The 17,014-nt window shown below is 52.3% G+C and overlaps 1 protein-coding gene across 1 annotated transcript in view; it reads right to left on the bottom strand.

Annotated features, from left to right (window-relative positions):
- Nucleotides 1-6,990: 6,990 nt before the first annotated feature.
- The window catches only part of ZNF592 (zinc finger protein 592), a 34,464-nt gene continuing 24,440 nt past the window's right edge, over nucleotides 6,991-17,014 (bottom strand). Inside the window, exons 5-10 of the mRNA XM_021680575.2 lie at nucleotides 11,634-11,810; nucleotides 11,207-11,366; nucleotides 10,806-11,093; nucleotides 10,474-10,586; nucleotides 9,684-9,819; nucleotides 6,991-8,178 (exon numbers count right to left, since the gene is read on the bottom strand). Coding sequence (XP_021536250.2) covers nucleotides 7,693-8,178; nucleotides 9,684-9,819; nucleotides 10,474-10,586; nucleotides 10,806-11,093; nucleotides 11,207-11,366; nucleotides 11,634-11,810 — 1,360 coding nt within the window. The 3' untranslated portion in view covers nucleotides 6,991-7,692. The remainder of the gene's footprint in view (nucleotides 8,179-9,683; nucleotides 9,820-10,473; nucleotides 10,587-10,805; nucleotides 11,094-11,206; nucleotides 11,367-11,633; nucleotides 11,811-17,014) is intronic.

Genomic DNA, 17,014 nt, shown 5'->3' with positions numbered 1-17,014 from the left:
CCACCTCTCGTTGGGAATACTCCTCCTCCAGGCAGCCCACTTCATGTTCAGGAGGATTTTCCTTTTGATGAGTCTAATTCTGTTGTGCCCTCTGAGGCCACCCAGAGGAAGTCTAGAGTGGTGGTCTTTTTGATAGAATGGCCCTGGAAAGGTGTGATAACACTGATCAGGGAACACCTCTTTTCTTGACGAATTATCGGGTTCCTGCAGTACGTCCCTGGGTGAAACGGCCTGGAGAGCCCTACACCATGCTGGATGCTCCCCTGAGAACATGTCCACTTTGCCAGGGCCCACCTTAAGCTGCTGGGCCGAGAACGTCACCTTGCACTTGTGAGCTCTTCCGGGCACAGCACAGCTACCATCAACACCATTCTGGCCAACAGAATCAAGAGCTTTCAAGATCGTATTTTTCTTCTTGGCACCCGTGTAGACTCACACTGAGGTGGCCTTTTCGACAAGCAATGGCATAGGAATTGAGGTCAGAGGTCAGTGAGACCTTCCTTACAAAGCAGATCAGCTTGCACTCCAGTCTTCCATGCCCGCCCCGGGCCTGCGGCCCATCTCAGGGCAAGTCATGTAGCAGGGTAAGTGAATCAAACACATGTCCACCCCTCCTGCTTCTTGTGTTTTTCCTTCTTTTGATTCCACTCATTTTAAAGGTCTCAGCCCTGAGCTCAACAAAGCCCTGGATTTCTGCTGGTCCTGCCCCCACTCCCCCGGCCATGAGGACCTACTGCCTTCTGCTGCAAGCTGCCCTTCCTGCTAGTGAATCTGCAGTGCTCTGGAGTGTTCGTCTGACCCTCCTCCAAGGACCCCCACAGCTCCCAGCTCAGGCAGCTGAGCCCCTGACCCTGGAGGGTGGAGACTCCAGGTCCTGCCACTCTGGGATGAGCTGGCCACTCGGGCACTCCAGGAACTGGAGCTGTGGCCACATCTGCGCTGGAGTAAGTGGACACCAATTAAAGGATTAGAGGCTACAAGGAGCCACTCCTGATTCTGGTTTGATTGGAAGGGGAATTGGGGACTCAAGCATAGAGCTGCTCCAGCCAGGTGCCCTTCCCTAATGCACCTACTCTGATTCCACATCGGATTGCAGGAGTCAGGAATTTCTGCCACAGATGTAGGCCCTGTCCAGAATAAAGCAATCATGAGATGAGAGGGTGACTCTGTGGTCAGGGGGCAGCAGTTGTCCCTCGGGCCCAGGACACAAGCTCCACACCCTCAGAGAGACCTGGGAAAGGCCCTTCCCAGCCCAGGCCTCCCAGCCCAGGCCTCTCCTGGTCTTCTTGCAGGGCGAACCAGTTCTTTTTCCTCCCCTACAAGTCTTTCTCTAAGGACCCTTTTGTATCTCAGCCAGCCCTCTGCAGCTACATCTTCTTTTTTTTTTTTTTTTTTTTTTGGCAACTGTTACTACCTCTCAGCAACAGCGGCCACAACTGGCTGCAAGGAGTGCTCACCCAAGGGGCACCACCGACAGATCATTTCTGAGCTTGCTGGCACCCACCATGCTTCCTCCTAAAGGACTGCTCCTAGTGTGTAAGCCCATCGCCACCACCACCCTCACCCGCCCAAAAAGTCAAATGCCATCTCCAGGCTCTAAACCCTCTACCTGTCCAAACTCTCCTGACTGCCCTCCACAACTTTCTACCCTTTCCTTGCTGTCTGTCCCCTCCCCACTCCCTACCTTGTCTGTCATACCCTTTCCCTGTTTGGAAATTACATTCCAGAACCAGCTTAGGGTAGAAATGTGAAGCCTCCATCTCAGGCAAAGAGCTTCTTAGGAAGCAAAACCTACCCTCCTTCTCAGATACAAAAAATATTCAGCCCTGTCTATGCACAGTGGGTCCTAGGGAGAAATTCCAAGCAAATCGGTGTAAGGACCAGAAAACCCCAGAGGAAAATAGGAATTGTATACAGTGTGCCCTGGGCTATCACTGAAAAAGGGAGGCGAGAAAGAGATCTTCCCAGTTTAATGAATGAACACCCTACCAGAGAGGAGCTTAACCACTCTTCAGACATCAAAGGCATGATCAACTATCCCCATCTTCACAGAAAGTAGAGGCAAAAGCTGTGGGACTAAGTTGTAGAAGCAAGATCTAGTAGATTTTAGACTATCACTATGTATACACAAATACCATACCCACCCATGAAGTGAGATGGTTCTGCTGGTCCTCTGTCACTTGAGCACTCACGAGGATGGGGGCTTTTCCCACTTAGAACTGACTTAAATGGCTTTATCATATCCTTTTGCCCCATTTTCAGTACAATCAGTTACATATATATTGACTTTTTTCACTAAAAACTCAAATCAACTTGCAATAATAAATATTATAAAAAAGAAAAGCATTTTAAAAGGCCAATGCATAATACAATGAACTAGCTCAAGAATTCATCTGGACCCAGGTCCCTAATGAAAAGATGCATCTTAAGATGCTTTTAAATTATCAAGTAAACAGACAGTTCAAACTTGGAAAGGCATGACAAAAGCCAAAAGAAATAGGTACTTAACAAAGAGCCAGAACTCCATCTGAAAAAGCATAAATCTGATGCAGATTACAATGTAAACAAATGCAAATGAAAGTGATACTACCTTGGGGGGAGGGGGTAGAGGGGGATCATTTCTATTTCTGTATACAGCTAGACCAAAAGTCAATAAATAAAACAATTAAACAGGAGAAGAAATCCGATTAAGAGTTCTTGCCTTTAGGGAGGTCTCCTCTCTTTTGGCATAAACATAAGGAACAAGAAGATAAAATCTAGCCAGGCACAGGATCCCCAGAGTTTTAAGCCAACACCCTCCCCCCTATTTGACAGATGGGAGTACAGAGGCCAAGAAAGATCAAACAACTTACAGAGCTCACATTGGAACCCAGGGCTTCTGAGTTCTAGTCACTGGTTTTCTTCATGTTATCGCATTGCCAGGGAGGGAGTTTAGTCAAGAAAAATAGGGATAACCCCCTGAGGAAATAATTCTGCAGAGGCAAAAAGCTGTATACGCAGGCCTCTTCCCTGCACTCATGAAGTGGGAAATTTAAATGTTAAACAGGAAAGGGGTAAGTAAATTATGTTGATTTGAAAATGATTACAATAATTGACAATGGGGATTTAGGGGCTTTGTAGAGACATGGAAAATGTCCAGATATAATGTTAAGTAGAAAAAAGTAGGGTACTGGGTGCCTGGGTGGCTCAGCTGGTTGAGCATCTGCCTTCAGCTCAGGTCATGATCCTGGGGTCCTGCATCAGGCTCCCAGCTTCTTCTTCAGCCTCTGCCTCTGTCTGTCTCTCATGAATAAATAGAATCTTTAAAAAAAAAAGTGCTGTACAAAATCAGAGGCAGAGTAGTGCTAGTCACACCTGAATGAATCCCAGCTTTGCCCCTTATGAGCTCTGTGGCCTAGGGAAATTACTCAACCACTCTGAACCTCCAAAAGAATAGCAGTATCCACCTCATAGGATTGTTTTGTGCCTACATAAGAGAATGAATGTGAGAATCACACCTGTCATGCAGAAATGTTCCACTTCTGTTATTATCATAATCATATTTATCTGTGAACTAAACAAGAGTCCCGTTGGAAAAGCAGTTGGAAAGGACTGGAAACTGATACACAAAAATGAAAACAACTGCAAAAGTAGGATGGAATCATAAACACGCACGTTTTTTATTTTCTCTAATAATGTGATGTCATTTTCCAATGAGAGAAAGGCATTTTAAATAGGGACCTCAAAAAAAAAAAAAAATCCTATTCTTGGGACCTGGCTCTTTCAGTTTGCTCTTTCCTCCAGAGGGGCTCAAGGCTCCCAGCACCTAGTTTCCTAAGACTGCTGTGGCATCTGTTGGTGGACAAGGTCAAGAACAGCCTGGATCCCTTGGAAAAGATGAGGGTGGGGTGGAGGGGTGATGACACAACACATTCTAGAATCTAGAACATCCTGCTTTGCTCAGAGCAGACCCTGAGAGAACTTTGTAGCTACCAGTTGAATTAGATTCTTTCATTCACGTGTGCATACGTGCATGCATTCACTCACTCATTCGAACACTCTTTGGACTGCTACTGTATGCAAGGAACTGTGCTAGGAGCTTTTAAAGAATCAGACTGACCCACTGGACGAATTTGGAACAATCTCCATTACGTAAGTGAAAAAAGCAAGCTTCAGAACACTGTGCATAGAATGCTACCATTTGTATTAAAAATAGATATATAAATATACATATTTATAAACTTGTAAATGCATAGAATTGCTCAGAAAGGGTACACAAGATCTAGATAACAGTGATTAATTCTGGAGGCAGGCTGGGGAACTGAAGGCTGACCTCCAATAGGAAGCTTACTTTGCACTGTATATTCTTTTGTATTGTTTGGATCTTACCATGTATATGTATTAATTTTTCAAGAAAAAAAAAAAACAGTAACAAAAAATTTTTAAAACAAGTAAAAGAAAGTGCGCCCAGAGCTGAGTATACAGTGGCGAACAGAGCAGGCAGGGGGTTCCTCTGTCTCGGGGAAGGCAAAGTCTGTCGAACTTGCTAAGCCACAACTGTTAAGTTTTCAAAACCAGACTGTTTACATAAGTTAGGGGAACAGTTCTTTCTACACCAATTATAGTAATTCGGCACATCGTTGTACAGAGATAAAGCAGTTGGAAAATAAATACTAGTCATCTGTCAAGCCTGAGAGTGTATTCAATTGTAGTTTCTACAAGGGTTGGGAGCTTATCTGTTTAACTTGATCAGTAGAACATTCACTCCAGCTAACGGGCACATAAGCACTTGTTACAGCAAGCATTTGCTGATGATAACAAATGATAAGATAGCACACCCATTATAAACATCTTACGAAAAGAGCAGAAGATATTGGACCCTGAGGGAACCATGTTTTCTGGGATGCCCCCGCAAAATGATGGTCTCAAAGGCAAGGTCAACCCCAAGGTAAGTGAAAGGTCACGGGAACACCTCCTCTGCTTCAGACCGTTGCGCACAGATGTTTCGCGCAGGGTTCTCCTCAGGCTGACGAGGCACAGACGGACTCCAAGGAGAACCTGGCACTCCGGGGGGGCACCCCAACCACCCGGGAGGTAGGAAAGCCGGTGTCTGGGTGGCTGCAAAGTGCTGACAAGCTGGGAGCCAGCCAAAGCGGCCGGGCCACGAAGACAGCACGGGGGTGCCGCCGTGGACTTTAGAACCAGACGGGCCTGACTCGCCACCGGCACGTACCGGCCGCCCCCCGCAGGTTCTCTGTTCCTCTCCGTGAGATGGAGGAGGGGTAACTGGGAGAGCCTGGTGATTACGAACATCACGGCAAAGTCTCTAGCAAGATGCAGGCCGCGCAAGCAGGGCCCACGTGCTGTTTGTTGGCGTCACCACGGCCGCAGCGTGGCCGGGCCGGCGGCATCCGCGTCCACACCCACGTCCACGTCCACGGCTGACGGCTGGGAGGGGGAGGGGGGTGTGCACTCCACCCCCCGACCCCTCCCCGCGCGCCCTAAAGGCAAGAATCCCTCACATGTCTAGGGCGCCTCCACGCTCGCCGTCTCACAAAGCCCGGGGAGCGAGTTGCATGGGAGTTACTAGGACTATTTGGAAGGGGGGAGGGGGGCGGCGGTGAAATGAGGGGGTTTGTTAAGAGCCGGTTAAGGGCAGAATCCGGGCTGTGCCCCAGGTCTCCCGGTGAGTAGCTGGACATTCTTTCCACTCCGCACCATTCCCAGGAAAGAATGGCAGACCCGGGTCGGCGCGACGGTGCCCAAGTTCACCGTCCCCGTCCCTACTCCCCCTACTTGCTGCTCGGGAGCAGGAAGAGATCCGACAATCCATCCCAAACCCTTCTCAGAGCCTCCTCGGCAGTGTTCCTGTGAACGGACCATGCAGTGCGGGGTGGGCACCTGCAGTGGAATTAGGAAAGGGACGACAGCCAAGATGCGGGGAGCTCAGGCCTTGCAGGCGGCCTCACCGCCTGCTTGGGACAGAGAGACACGGCGGCCTTGCCAAGTGTAGCAATCCTTAAGCAGCAGAGTCTGACACTGAGGCGAGCACTAGGCGTTCTCAGGGCCATGAGCATTTCCACTCAAAATCTGGCATTGGACGAAAAGAGAAAATGTACTATTTTTTCTGTTGCGGAAAGGTCAGACTTTGTATTTGACCGACTTAACAATTCCCAATCGCTATTCAGTGCCTTCCTTGAAAGAGCACCTCTAGGAACTCAGCCAGCACCCGCTTGCCTTGGCTGCACTAGATCCCGCCGGCCCCGTGGCACACCCCGGCCGTGCAGGGCTGCAGTAGCAGCCTGGGTCGGAGGTCAGAGGACACCTCCACGCGGCCTGCCCCTCGGGCCTGGTCAGGCCCGAGCCCTGCGGCGGGTCGAGAGACAGCCCAGCCCCCCCACCCAGATCCCGCCGCACCGAGCGCTCCCGGTGGGAGCGGCAACACCGGGCGCTCTGCGAGATAATCCTAAATTCCTCCCCTCTACCCCTCCCACCAGCACCACCGGTAAAGGTTCTCTTAGCGGGAAAATCCATTTGTGGGAAAGATGCGGGGGCCCAGAACATTTCAAGGGGCCCTAAGCCAAAGCTGCTAGCCCTGGGGAGGCCTTGCAGGGGCCCTCTGACCAGTATTAGGACCCAGCCCTCACGCCCTTAGGAGGTCTCTAGAGGACCGAGGACCGAGCTCCTGGTTTCCTAAGCACAGCTCCAGAATCTAGAGCGCACCTTCCTCGGACAGTAGGCACCGTTGCTCTCCCTCAGAGACGGGACAGTGAGGGAAGGCTGGGAGAGACTGAAGTGGAGCAGGGTAGGGCCAGGCTCACCTGAAGAGGAATACAAGAGCCCACCTGCATGGTCAGAAGATTTTTTTATTTGAAATAGAGTCTGAGCAACATGAGTGTAGCCAGAGGAGGAGGGGCTGAGCTGCCTGAGGCAGCAGCCTCTCTAACGGCACAGGAGCGAGAGAACAAACATTCCAAGGTCTGGGCGCCCCGGGCCCCCGGCCCCCGGCCCCCGGCCCCCCGCCCCCGGGCAGCACAAGGACGCACAAGGACGCACAGCGCCTCCGGCCGGGCTCCGCCTCTCGCGGCCTGCCTGCCCTGGCGCGCTGCCCGCTCTCCGAGCCGAGCGGCGAGGGCGGCGCTGCAGAACTCTCTCCCACCCACAGACAGGAGGAGCCAACGTGACAACTCGTCCTCCAGGACTATTTCGGGGGAGAAAGAGTCAGAGAAGACAGGAAGGAAGGCAAGGTGATCAAGGGCCCTCACCGAGCCGCCCGGGGGGAGCTCTCCGAGGGAGTGAGCCAGCACCCTCAGCACTTCTCCGGCTCTGCGGGCAGGAAGGAGCGCTCCGAGGAGACCCCCGGCTGAGGGCAGCACCCGGGAACCTCCCAGAAGAGCACAGCGCTGAGGGGCTTCAAGCCGAGTTGACAGCGTTGGGGCCGGGCCACGTAAGCAGCCTGGGGTTGGAAGGACACGGACAGGAGTTGGGGTACCAAGAAGCAGCACAAAGCCATAAATAACAGAAGCAGATTCAGAGCTGTGAGGGTCCTGGGCGACCACACATTTCCCGGGGCCCGCAGCTCAGGGCAGACACTGCTCCAGGGCACAGCCGGCCGCACTCCACGGGCGCGGGGCCTCCTCTCTCCCACTGTCCCCGCAGCGGGCGGGGGATGCCGTAGCACCACCCCGACCGCACGCACTGCAGAGCCTCCGGTCACAGCTGAGGGGACGGTGCGTGGCTGTCCTGGTCCTGAGAGGCCTGCGGGTGACTCTGAGCATCCTGGGCACCGTCCTCCTCAGAAGCCGGGCCTAGTGATCTCGCCTCTGGGTCGCCCAACAAAGGCTCTCCGGCACATTCTTCCAGTCCGTTCTCCCTGGTCTCCATGGACTCCTCCTCCCCGGAGCCCTCGTCTGGCTCCGCCTCCTCCTCCTGGTCTCTCACCTTGTGGACGATGAAGAGGTGGCGGCTGAGGGAGCCGGCAGAGGTGTAGCAGAGGCCACAGAGGAGACACTGAGCCGTGGAGCTGTCCGCCTGGTGCTGAGGTATGTGGCTCTGAAACTCGAGCCCCGAGTCTGTGGCAAAGCTGCATTTCGCACACTGGAACAGGGACTTGTGCCTTTTGGTAGAGGAGACCGCCACGCCATTGCTGCTGCCCGGAGCGTCCCCGGCTCCGCTGCCTGGTCTCTTCAGATGGCTCACCTGCAGGGGAGACAGCGTGAGCCGGGCCACGGCCTGGGGAGCCCCACACCGGGACGCGCAGAACCGCCGCCGGGCCAGGCTCGGCCCCGCCCGGAACCGCGGCTCTACATCTGGTGCCCGTCAGCGTTTGCCGCGTGCTTTTTTTTGTTTTTTTAAAGATTTTATTTATTTATTTGAGAGAGAGAGAGTACATGAGAGGGGTTAGGGTCAGAAGGAGAAGCAGACTCCCCGCCGAGCAGGGAGCCCGATGCGGGACTCGACCCCGGGACTCCGGGATCATGACCTGAGCCGGAGGCAGTCGCTTAACCAACTGAGCCACCCAGGCGCCCTCCCGCGTGCTCTTGTTCTGTCTCATGTAACGGATGCATGTGGTGCCACAGCCCAAAGCTATGGGAAGGGCAGAGAGAAGATGAAGCCCCTCTCAGCCCACTCCCCAGGCCCACTCTCCCTGAGGTCCCTCCCAGAGACCGTCTGTGCACGCACAGAGAGACAACTGTCGTCTTTGACAAAATGAGAGCATTACACGCACACTCTCCTTCACCCTGCTTTTTCCAATTAAGGACATGTGTTGGCCGCTGTCTCTGTGAGGGTTCGTTCTCCTAAGAGCGGCACTGACGCCGTCAGAGGGGTGAGGGGTGAACGGTCCCCTCTGGCCGACACGGAGTTGCGCTCCCTCATTGCTTACGGCACACAGCCCTGCAGTGCGGTGCACGGACCTCTTTAGGCCCCAGGCCAAAGATGTAGGACAGATAAATCCTAGGGACAGAACTGCTGGATCAAAGGGCATGTGCATCTGGAGGGGGGTGGGGTGTGCATCTCAATCACAGACAGATGTCGCCAAAACGTCAGCAGATGCCCCACCTGCTGTGTGTGAAAGGGCTTCTGCTGACCAACGCCCTTTTCCCAGTAGCCAAGAAGGAACGCCCTGGAACTCCAGGCAGCCCTCAGAATTTCCCAGACACGACTGACCCTCTGAGGAGCAGCCCTCCCTACCATGGGGTGGGAAGAGCCTGCCGTGAGGAGGGGAAACCACGCTGTTCCAGAAGTTCACCAGAAATGGGACGAGGGCATGGAACGGGGATGATGTCGTAGAACGAGGGTCAGGATCCCAGGAGTCTAGGCTTGGCTCCTCCCGGAACGAGTGTGCATGTGTGAGAGACACACACATGCACGCGTACACACTCAGGTGAGCACTGCCATCCTCAGCCCCGCTTGCACCACCCCCCTGGGACTAGAGGGGCAGCCTCAGGATGGCATGTGTGAATCCACTCCAGGGTCCACACAACAGGTCACATGGCTAAGGAAGGGATCACAGTGACAGAGAAGCCTCGGAAAAAAAGGCTAGCGGGCTGTCTCCCAGGGCTCTGTCCCTGTCCTTTACCTGTGTGCGGTCCCCAGGTGGGTCACACAGGACTGGAGAATGAGCCACAGTGAGGCAAGCTGTCACTGCTGCTTGCTCAAGGGGCTCACGGAGCGGGCCGCTCCAGGGGCAGGGCCACACTCACCTGAGGGGAATGTCCGCCCGGAGGTCTGACTTTGGACGTCTGGCTCAAATCAGGGCTTCTGATACCATGCATAAGGCTGATGTGGCTCTCCAGGAGGGAGGGCCGAGGAAAGCTCGGGCTGTCCTCTGTGCAGTACCTGCGGGAGCACAGCCCGAAGACAGGGTCTGAGACGACAGGCCCCAGGGAGCCCAGCGGGGCCGCACGCACCCGGCAGGGAGGCGAGGTGCACGCTGCTTCTGGCTCCCGGGGAGAGAGTCTGGAGCAGGCGGAGAGCTGGCTGGGGGGGCAGTGCTGGGCACTCCCCAGAGACATGGAGCTGGCAAGCCAGCCACGGTGGCGGACAACAGCAAGTCAGAATATTTGTCCTGGCCCTGAGCCATGATCTCACTCTCCGCTCCCTGATATCACTGCCCAGAGGCCCAAGGGCTGGGCTGGCAATCAGCAAGGAAGAGGCCAGGGTGTGTCTGAAGCACAGACACGACGTGGAAGCCTCTTGGCCAGACAGGGCACATGGTCCCATCACCATCACTCCTCCCAAACCTCAGGGCTGGTAGCGCTGAGCGGCAGTGCGGCCCAGGGTGGGCGAGGTAGGAAGGGGGAGGCTCAGGGGCCACCAGCGGCTAGAAGCTGGTTCCCGACCGGCCCTGCCTCCTGACTGAGCATCTGTCCATGAGAAGCTCGCTTCTCTCTTGCTTCCGACCCCGATCTCACAGCAGAGAAAAGCCCCAGTGGTGCCGGTGACAGCCTTTTCGAATTTCAGGCCTCCTGGCTCCCACCTCCAGGCACTCACCCACAAGTATAGACTTTCTTCACTGTGTCGTGGTTGTTGCGGATGTGTTTGCGCAGGCTGTTGGGGGTGTGGAAGGACTGTTCACACTGCCGACAGGGGTACCGCTTCAACGTCTACGGGAGACGACAGGACGCAAAGCATCAGAACTACAAGGCCGTTCCCGGTGCAGCTTTCGACTCGGGCCATGTAGGTGGAAAGACCTCAGGATCTGTGGTACCCACCCTGCCCGAGGCCGGGGGAACCCTAAGGGGCCAGCCACATTAGGGGGCTCTGACCCACAGGACAGAAGTCCAGAGTCTGGCACTGCCTGGTGACCACGTGAGGACACTTACCCGACCGTGGCTCTTCTTCATGTGGGACACATAGTTCTCCCGATCAGGAACCCACTCCTGGCACTCCTGACAGGTCCAGCCAGTGTTCCTCAGCCGGGGCCTGGCCTCAGCCCTGCGATGGGCCTCAGGCCTGCCCCAGCGGCTAGAGGACAGGGAGCTGCCCCGAGCAGCCACGCTCGTGGCTGGGGGCTCGGTGGGAACTCGAGAGCCAGGGCGGCTTGAGGACGTGTCCGATGAAGACTGGAGGCTTGACAGCTCGTCCACGTTTCGGGGAACACCGTGGGTGCTCTGGGGATGGGGAGAGCGATTACTGACTGGGCAAGGGGAAAGATGCACAGAGTCAGACCCCCGGCCTGAGGCGCGTGCCCTCCTCCCCAGCCTCCTTCCCCAGGGCACCCCACCTTGACATGCTGCATCAACTCCGGCTTCTGCAGAAACAAGAGTGGGCACTCGGGGCACTTGAAGACGCCCACCTGCGTCTTGCTGGCATTCTGGTAAAAATGCTGCTGAATGTGCCTCTTCTTGTTGAAGACCATTTCACAGGAGCACTTATAAATGAGCCTGGAGAGACAAGGCCCAGGGCGTGAGGTGGCCAGGCTCTGTGCGCAGAACCTCCACCCCATCTCCGCTCTCTCTGAACCAGGGTCGGGTTTGGGAAAGCACTACTCTAAGCCGACGTGGCTACTCCCCTGCCTCGGGATGCCTTCAGTGAACCCCAGGCATCTCCGCCGCCTGCCGCGGCTCCCTGGTCTGTCCCAACACCTTCCGCGGTACACCCAAGCCACTCCGCTCCGGCCCACAGGCCTGCCGGCCCTGGGGCTCACTCACTGGGAGGGTCTGTGAGGCTGGGTGGGGTGCTGAGTGGCGCTGTGGTCCGCGGTGCTGCTGGCAGTCTTGAAGGCCATGGGGCAGAATGCACATTTGTGGAAAACCTGGCAGTGTCGCTCCTGGATGTGGCTTTTCAGCAAGGCCAAGGTCAGGTGGACGACCCCGCAGTGGATGCACCTGGATAGGAGTGGTGGGGTGTGGGAGGCGTGTCAGACCTGGAAGTAGGGCTGGAAGAGGAGGGACGGAGGGCAGGAACAGAGCCAGCTCGGGGGCCCTCTCTCCCCCTCCATCCTCCACACGTACATCCTGAGAGCCTGTCTGCCACCGTCTGGCACAGTGCGGTCACCAGGTCCCCCCAAGCCCGAGGCTATACCTGGGAGAGAAGGGGGAAGAAACCCACCCCACCCCTCACTGGCCAGAGAGAAGCTGGTGGGAATGGAGAGGGAGGGGAATGGTTCCAAGACGACATAAACAAAACCCTCCAAAGTGCGACACCACTGCAGGGGTCCAAGAGGAAATTTCAGGAGGAGGCCACGGAGAGCGTGTGCCTTCCCACAGGCTGGTAGTGAGTGGGCGGGGATGGCCACTGCACGCAAAGTGCGGTTGGGAACCACTGCGCTCACCCGAGCCACAGGTACAGTAAAGCACGCAGCCTCAAAGCCCTGGAAGGAATCCTCCCGAGAGGCACTGTCCAGGGGAACTTGTGGTGACAGCAGGTATGTTCCGTACTGTCCTGGCCATGTGGCAATTTAAATTAATAAAATACAATGGCCAGTCGCACTGGCCACGTGTCTGACGTGGCCGGTACCGTTCTGGGCCACGTAGCTCCGAAGTGTCGGAGCACCTCCCTCATGGCACCGCGGATAACTTTTTACTTCTTTCTCCCCCAGGTTGTATTTTCCGAGCTTTGTTTAGCAGATATATCACTTGTAGCATGTATGAACTATCTTAAACCATTTTTTCCTGAGACTGAGGCATGTTGGACTCTTCCGTCAACTTCACAGTCTCCCCCTGTAAATCTGGCCTTCCCTTTCCTCAGTCCCATGAGCCTATGTGACCTCCACGCCATCCTCCATCCACTCCGGGACCTAGACTAGACTAGACCCTGTCACACGTTCGTTTTTTCCTCCTGCCTACACACACACCCCCGTCTCCCCTCTGTGAGAAAACACCTTCCCTGCACCCAGCCATGCCCCTCGAGGTAACTTTGAGCTCCCTTTTGTTGCAGTATTGCCTGAACCCGTAACCCTGACATCCCAGTAAGCACGAGAGGCTGTTGCTTTACTGAAGAAAAGGACATGCCTTCACTTAAAAATTCTTTGACTCCCAAATACAGCCCTTCTATTCACTACATGAGCCCGTTTTCACAGTCCACCTACATCATCACAGAATCCTGCCTGGTCTTTTTTTGTTTTGCCTCCTTTTCTGTGTATTGGGGGGGTGGGGTTGGAGATGGAACCCCCTTTGCAAACGTAATTAGCTACGAGGAGCAGCCCACAGAACCAGAAAGCTGTTTGCAATGACCTCTGATGTGCACTCATTACTAAATTTGTACCTGGTTTAGAGTTTCTATACAAGCTACTCAATTATATTTTCTTTTCTCTCCCACTAAACAAAATAGTGACCAAGCTCCAGCACATAGAAGTACTTCTACACCACAAGGTATTGTGAGGAGAAAATAAGATCTACATATTTCCAAATTCATCCAAAGTGGTCAAGTACACCTGGTATGTGTAAAGAATCTTAAGTGGCCTTATTTGTGCAGTCTGACCAAACTTCAGCAGGGGCAATATAAATATACTCTTCAAAACTGCGGCTAAAAACCCACTCTATGTACTGAAGAGACATTCTTCAAAGAAATCTCACGGAAAGTGAGAACATAAAGGGGTAAGAGAACACACGCCAAGTCAGTGAAAGACTGAGTCAAGTATGGTTTACAAATTGATGAAAAAGCGTGCAGAAGAGAAATCTGACCCCATGACACAACTCTTTACCAATTTTTTAAGAGAAAATACACAATTATAGAATCACATGCTATGAAATACGTAAAGTTTTAGAAAAGACAAAGAGGAGTAAAATACTTAATTGTCCTAAGAATCACAAATAATAAAAAAATAACATATCACTAAGAACAGTCTAAACTTGCTCCTTTATGACATCACTGGCCACTCTCCAAACTTTCAACAAAGATCAGAATAACTTACACAATTCTGAAATTTATATATAATGTATGTACACATTTTACATGAAATACATACACATAAAACATATATAAAATGTACTTTGACTATGTCTTCAAGAAAAGCAAAAATAACACAAAACAAAGTAAGACTGTAAGACTCTGTAGTAGAACTCAATGAAACGGAGCATAGGTACACTCTGAGAATTCACTGAAAAGTAGAATACCCACAGAATGGGAGGAAATATTTGCACAACATGTATCTGACCAGGGACTTATATCCAGAATATACAAGGAACTCTTATAACTCAACAGTAAGATAATAAATAACCCAATTTAAAACTGGGCAAAAAGACATTTCTCCAAAGAAGATACCCAAATACTGAACAGAAAAGATGCTCAACACCGTGAGCCATTGGGAAAATGTAAATCAAAACCATAACGAGAAGCCACTTCACCCCCACAGGGACGGCCATCAGCAGAAGTCAGACAGTAACAATGCCAGCAAGGATGCAGAGAAATAAAAAATCTCATCTGCCCGCTGGTAGGAACATAGAAATGGTACAACCACTTTTGAAAACAGTCTGGCAAGTTCCTCAAAAAGTTAAACAGAGTTACCAGTTGATCCAGCTCTTCTACTCCCAAGTATCTACCCAAAAGAATGGAAAATATGTGTCCACACAACTGATGCATGAATGTTCATCAGGGGCATTATTCATAACGGCCAAAAGGTGGAACCCCAAGTGTCTATCAACTGGTAAACGGCTGAGCAAACTGTGGTATCTACAGACAGGGGAATATCATTCAGCCGTAACAAAGGAATGAAATGCTGACGTATTACAATAGCGATGAATCTTGGCTAAGACTACATATTCTATGATTCCATTCCCGTGAAATGTCCAAAAGAAGCAAATATCTGAGGCAGAAAATAAATCAGTGGTAGCTGAGGGATGGGGGAATGGAAGGGTTATGAATATAGAGTTTCTTTTGGAATGATGAAAATGTTCTAAAATTGGTTGTGGTGACTGAACAACTCTGTAAATACACTAAAAACCATTGAATTGTACACATTACGTGGGTGATTGTATGCTGTGTGTCTAAATAAAGCTGATACAAAAAAATATATGTGAATAGCTGAAGATCTTAAGCACAACCAATACTGTACTAGTGTCTCTGTCTTCTCAGTTCAACCACGGGCCACTGAAGATTTTAATGTCAAGATCTCCAGTAAGCCCTCTGGCTGAATCACATTACACTTTTCTCTAACATTCCTTACAAAAAGGCTTGACAGGGGCATCTGGGTGGCTCAATTGCTCAAGCATCCAACTCGTGGTTTCAGCTCAAGTCATGATCTCTGGGTCCTGGGATCGAGCCCCGAATCCAGCTCCCCGCTTAGGGGGTAATCTGCTTCTCCCTCTCCCTTTGCCCCTCCCCCTGCTCCCTCTGTCTCTCTCTCTCTTAAATAAATAAATCTTTAAAAAAAAAAAAAAAAGGCTTGACAAAGTGAACTGCTTTTGAGACACTACGTTTCTTTTTATTCTTACAGATGAAAGTAAAATAAAATACTGAATTAAAAGACCAAGGCGCCTAGGTGGCTCAGTTGGTTAAACGTCTCCCTTCAGCTCAAGTCATGATCCCAGGGTTCCTGGGATTGAGCCCCACATTGGGCTCCCTGCTCAGCGGGGAGTCTGCTTCTCCCTCTACCCCTCCCCCGTGCTCATGATCTCTCTCTCTAATAAATAAATAAAATCTTTAAAAAAAAATGCTATGAATCTATCTGCGTCGTTGGAAATTCCTTGGATTCAAAATTCAAAGATTAAAAATTTAAGTACTGCTTGCATTTTTAGTGGATTGGACTTGATCTTGGAATTAGCAGCACACGCTTAAGTCACAGTTGGAAAGGTATTTTGTAAAAACACACGTTCAGGTTGTTTGGTTTAAAAATGTGGCCGGGGTGGTGGGAGGCACCCAGTTGGCTCAGTCAGTGGAGCCTGCGACTCTTGATCTCGGGGTTGTTGGTTTGAGCCCCATGTTGGGGGTAGAGATTACTTAAAAAAACAACAAAAACAGTGGCCTGGGATGCTGCCAAGCAATGCTCTTCTGCAACCCAGTGGCAAGGACTTTGGATAACCCATCTCTGGTTTGTTCTGTTTCTCCTGCACTTTAGGGTCTCCATTTCCCATAACATGCAAAAGAAGCTAGTCTGCATTTGGAAGTGCTTACACCGGGACACAAGCCTGGGAGTCCCCACAGGCCCTCCCCACCCCTCCACCCCGTCTGCGAGCCACCATCAAGCTTTAATGCCTCGACTCCCTAAAGCTCTCCCAGATCTACCTTCTCTCCATCCCCACAGCCGCCGTGCCTCAGCCGGAGCCCCCAGCCTCTCACCTGGACCATCACACTCGCCTCCCCACCGGTCTGGGCTCTCTCCTCTCCAACACATGTCAGCTGCCCAGAGCCATCTTCCTGAAGCACGGGTCTGGCCAGACACTCCCCTGCTCCCCTGCTCCAGATCCATCTGGAGCCCCTCACTGTCTACTGGAGAAAGTCTAAGTGTCTGCCGAGGACTATAAGGCCTCGCCTGGGCCTGGCCCTACCAATGGCCCTACCATTGCCCTGGCCTCATTTCCCACCCCACCCCGAGTTCATCTCCCCACCCCCCAAAATGTTCATCACTCCTGTAACCTTTTGTGTGCATTGACATCCCTGTCCGTACCCTTGCCAGACATGCTCTCCCCCTTTCTCTTGCTGCAAAACCTACTAACTCCTCTGTGAGCTTCCCTGACCACCCCTACTGTGGGGCTTACCGCTCTGCGTTACCGTCACTCGCGCGGTCTGCGACCCACCACACTGAAGCCCCTGACGGCGGCAGCTCTGTCCCAATCCCCTCTGTATCCTGAGTGTCTGGCACAGCGCTACAGATCATGACAGGTACTCAAAAAGAAAGTGATTCAATGAACTAAATCAGTATTTTTTTTAAATACTAAAGAGAAGAAAACCTTACTAAATTTGGACAAAATTAATTTTCAGGTGTGAAAGTGATAACGTAAAAAAAAAACATCAGAAGATGTAGAAACTCCCGACTGTAGTAGACCAGTAAAGGGGGGTCTCACCGAGTGGCTGTAAAAGTTAGAGATCAATGTGTTTGGGAGGGCGTTTTCCTCCCCATTTTGATCTTTTTCCTGAAAATGACCTCTTGCCT

Source organism: Neomonachus schauinslandi, chromosome 9, assembly GCF_002201575.2.
Source record: "Neomonachus schauinslandi chromosome 9, ASM220157v2, whole genome shotgun sequence".
Taxonomy (NCBI): Eukaryota; Metazoa; Chordata; class Mammalia; order Carnivora; family Phocidae; genus Neomonachus; species Neomonachus schauinslandi.
Note: the sequence above shows the minus strand (reverse complement) of the source record. Positions and strands in the feature narration are given on the sequence as shown.